The sequence below is a fragment of the Sinocyclocheilus anshuiensis genome, unplaced genomic scaffold (assembly GCF_001515605.1).
Source record: "Sinocyclocheilus anshuiensis isolate Anshui unplaced genomic scaffold, SAMN03320099.WGS_v1.1 scaffold1680, whole genome shotgun sequence".
In the NCBI taxonomy this organism is placed as follows: Eukaryota; Metazoa; Chordata; class Actinopteri; order Cypriniformes; family Cyprinidae; genus Sinocyclocheilus; species Sinocyclocheilus anshuiensis.
The window spans coordinates 342486-343723 of record NW_015558569.1 but is presented as its reverse complement, the minus strand read 5'-3'; the positions used below and the strand labels follow the sequence as shown (position 1 = coordinate 343723).

General features: G+C 41.8%; 1 protein-coding gene across 1 annotated transcript in view; it reads left to right on the top strand.

The window, feature by feature from the left end:
- Nucleotides 1–1238, top strand: part of LOC107679551 (potassium/sodium hyperpolarization-activated cyclic nucleotide-gated channel 3-like) — a gene marked incomplete at its 3' end in the record, with an annotated part of 20305 nt that overhangs the window by 11008 nt on the left and 8059 nt on the right. Inside the window, exon 4 of the mRNA XM_016475127.1 lies at nt 927–1133. Within this exon, the coding sequence (XP_016330613.1) occupies nt 927–1133 (207 nt within the window). The remainder of the gene's footprint in view (nt 1–926; nt 1134–1238) is intronic.

Here is a 1238-nt window from a genome sequence, read left to right as displayed (position 1 = left end):
ACAGACACACACACACACACACACACACACACACACACACACACACAGACACAGAGATACACACACACACACAGACACAGACACAGATACGCACACACACACACACACACACACACACACACTGAGACACAGACACAGATACACACAGAGAGACACAGATACACACACACACACACTCTCACACACACACACACACACATAATTAGTTCTTATTGTATGACTGGCTTTATTACACTTCCTACTTGCATTATTTAGGCTACTATTAGATTTTGCTGTCAAAATTGCTGTTGAGTTTGCAAAATTTCGCTGGTATCTATAGCTTTGGTATTTTTTAAAAAACCTTACTTCCAGCAAAAAACAATTATATCATTATATATTGATATTGTGAAATAAACATTTGTCCATGATTTTGGTCATATTTCAATGAAAGCAAGTTTCTTCCAAGGAAAAAAAAGAGGTAATTTGCAATTTCTCACAACTGGAAGTCAGAATAATGAGATATAAACTCAAAATGTTGAGATTTAAAGGTCCACTGAAGTGCTTTGAAACACGCAGCTTTATTTCATGTGCTGATGTCATTTCAACTGAAACAGGAAGACAGGGCGGGGCATATCAAGCAGTCCCGCCCCCTTCTTTAAACACCCAATAGCGTTTTGTTTATATCACAGCTTGGACCAGAGCAGTTGATCTTGGTAAAGCCGCATTTGACAGCGTATGACAGCCACAATCTCATCCATATCGCTATAAATTATAGCATTCTGTACAGAATTCAAACCCCTAGCATGATGTTTCCAAAATCAGTGAGTAATTGTGTTAAATATTCGTGTTCTTAATATTGACCAGAATAATTGAGACTGTAGTTTTTGCTGTAATCAAGCAGATCAAATGCTAATGAATGAGTGATTTTATGAGTGTGTTTTGCGCAGATCTTCCACATGACCTATGACCTGGCCAGCGCGATGGTGCGGATCGTCAATCTGATTGGCATGATGCTGCTGCTGTGTCACTGGGACGGATGTCTGCAGTTCCTGGTGCCGATGCTGCCATTGGCCAGTCAGCCAGATGGCCCCGCCCCCAAACACAAACGTCAGACAGATCAGTGTGAAAGAGTCACGGGTTTGTTTGAAGCTCAGGTGAGCTGCTCAAACACTGTCATCACAGCAAGAACAGCGGATTTGTGTGTGTGTGTGTGTGTGTGTGTGTGTGTGTGTGTGTGTGTGTGTGTGTGTGTGAGGGGG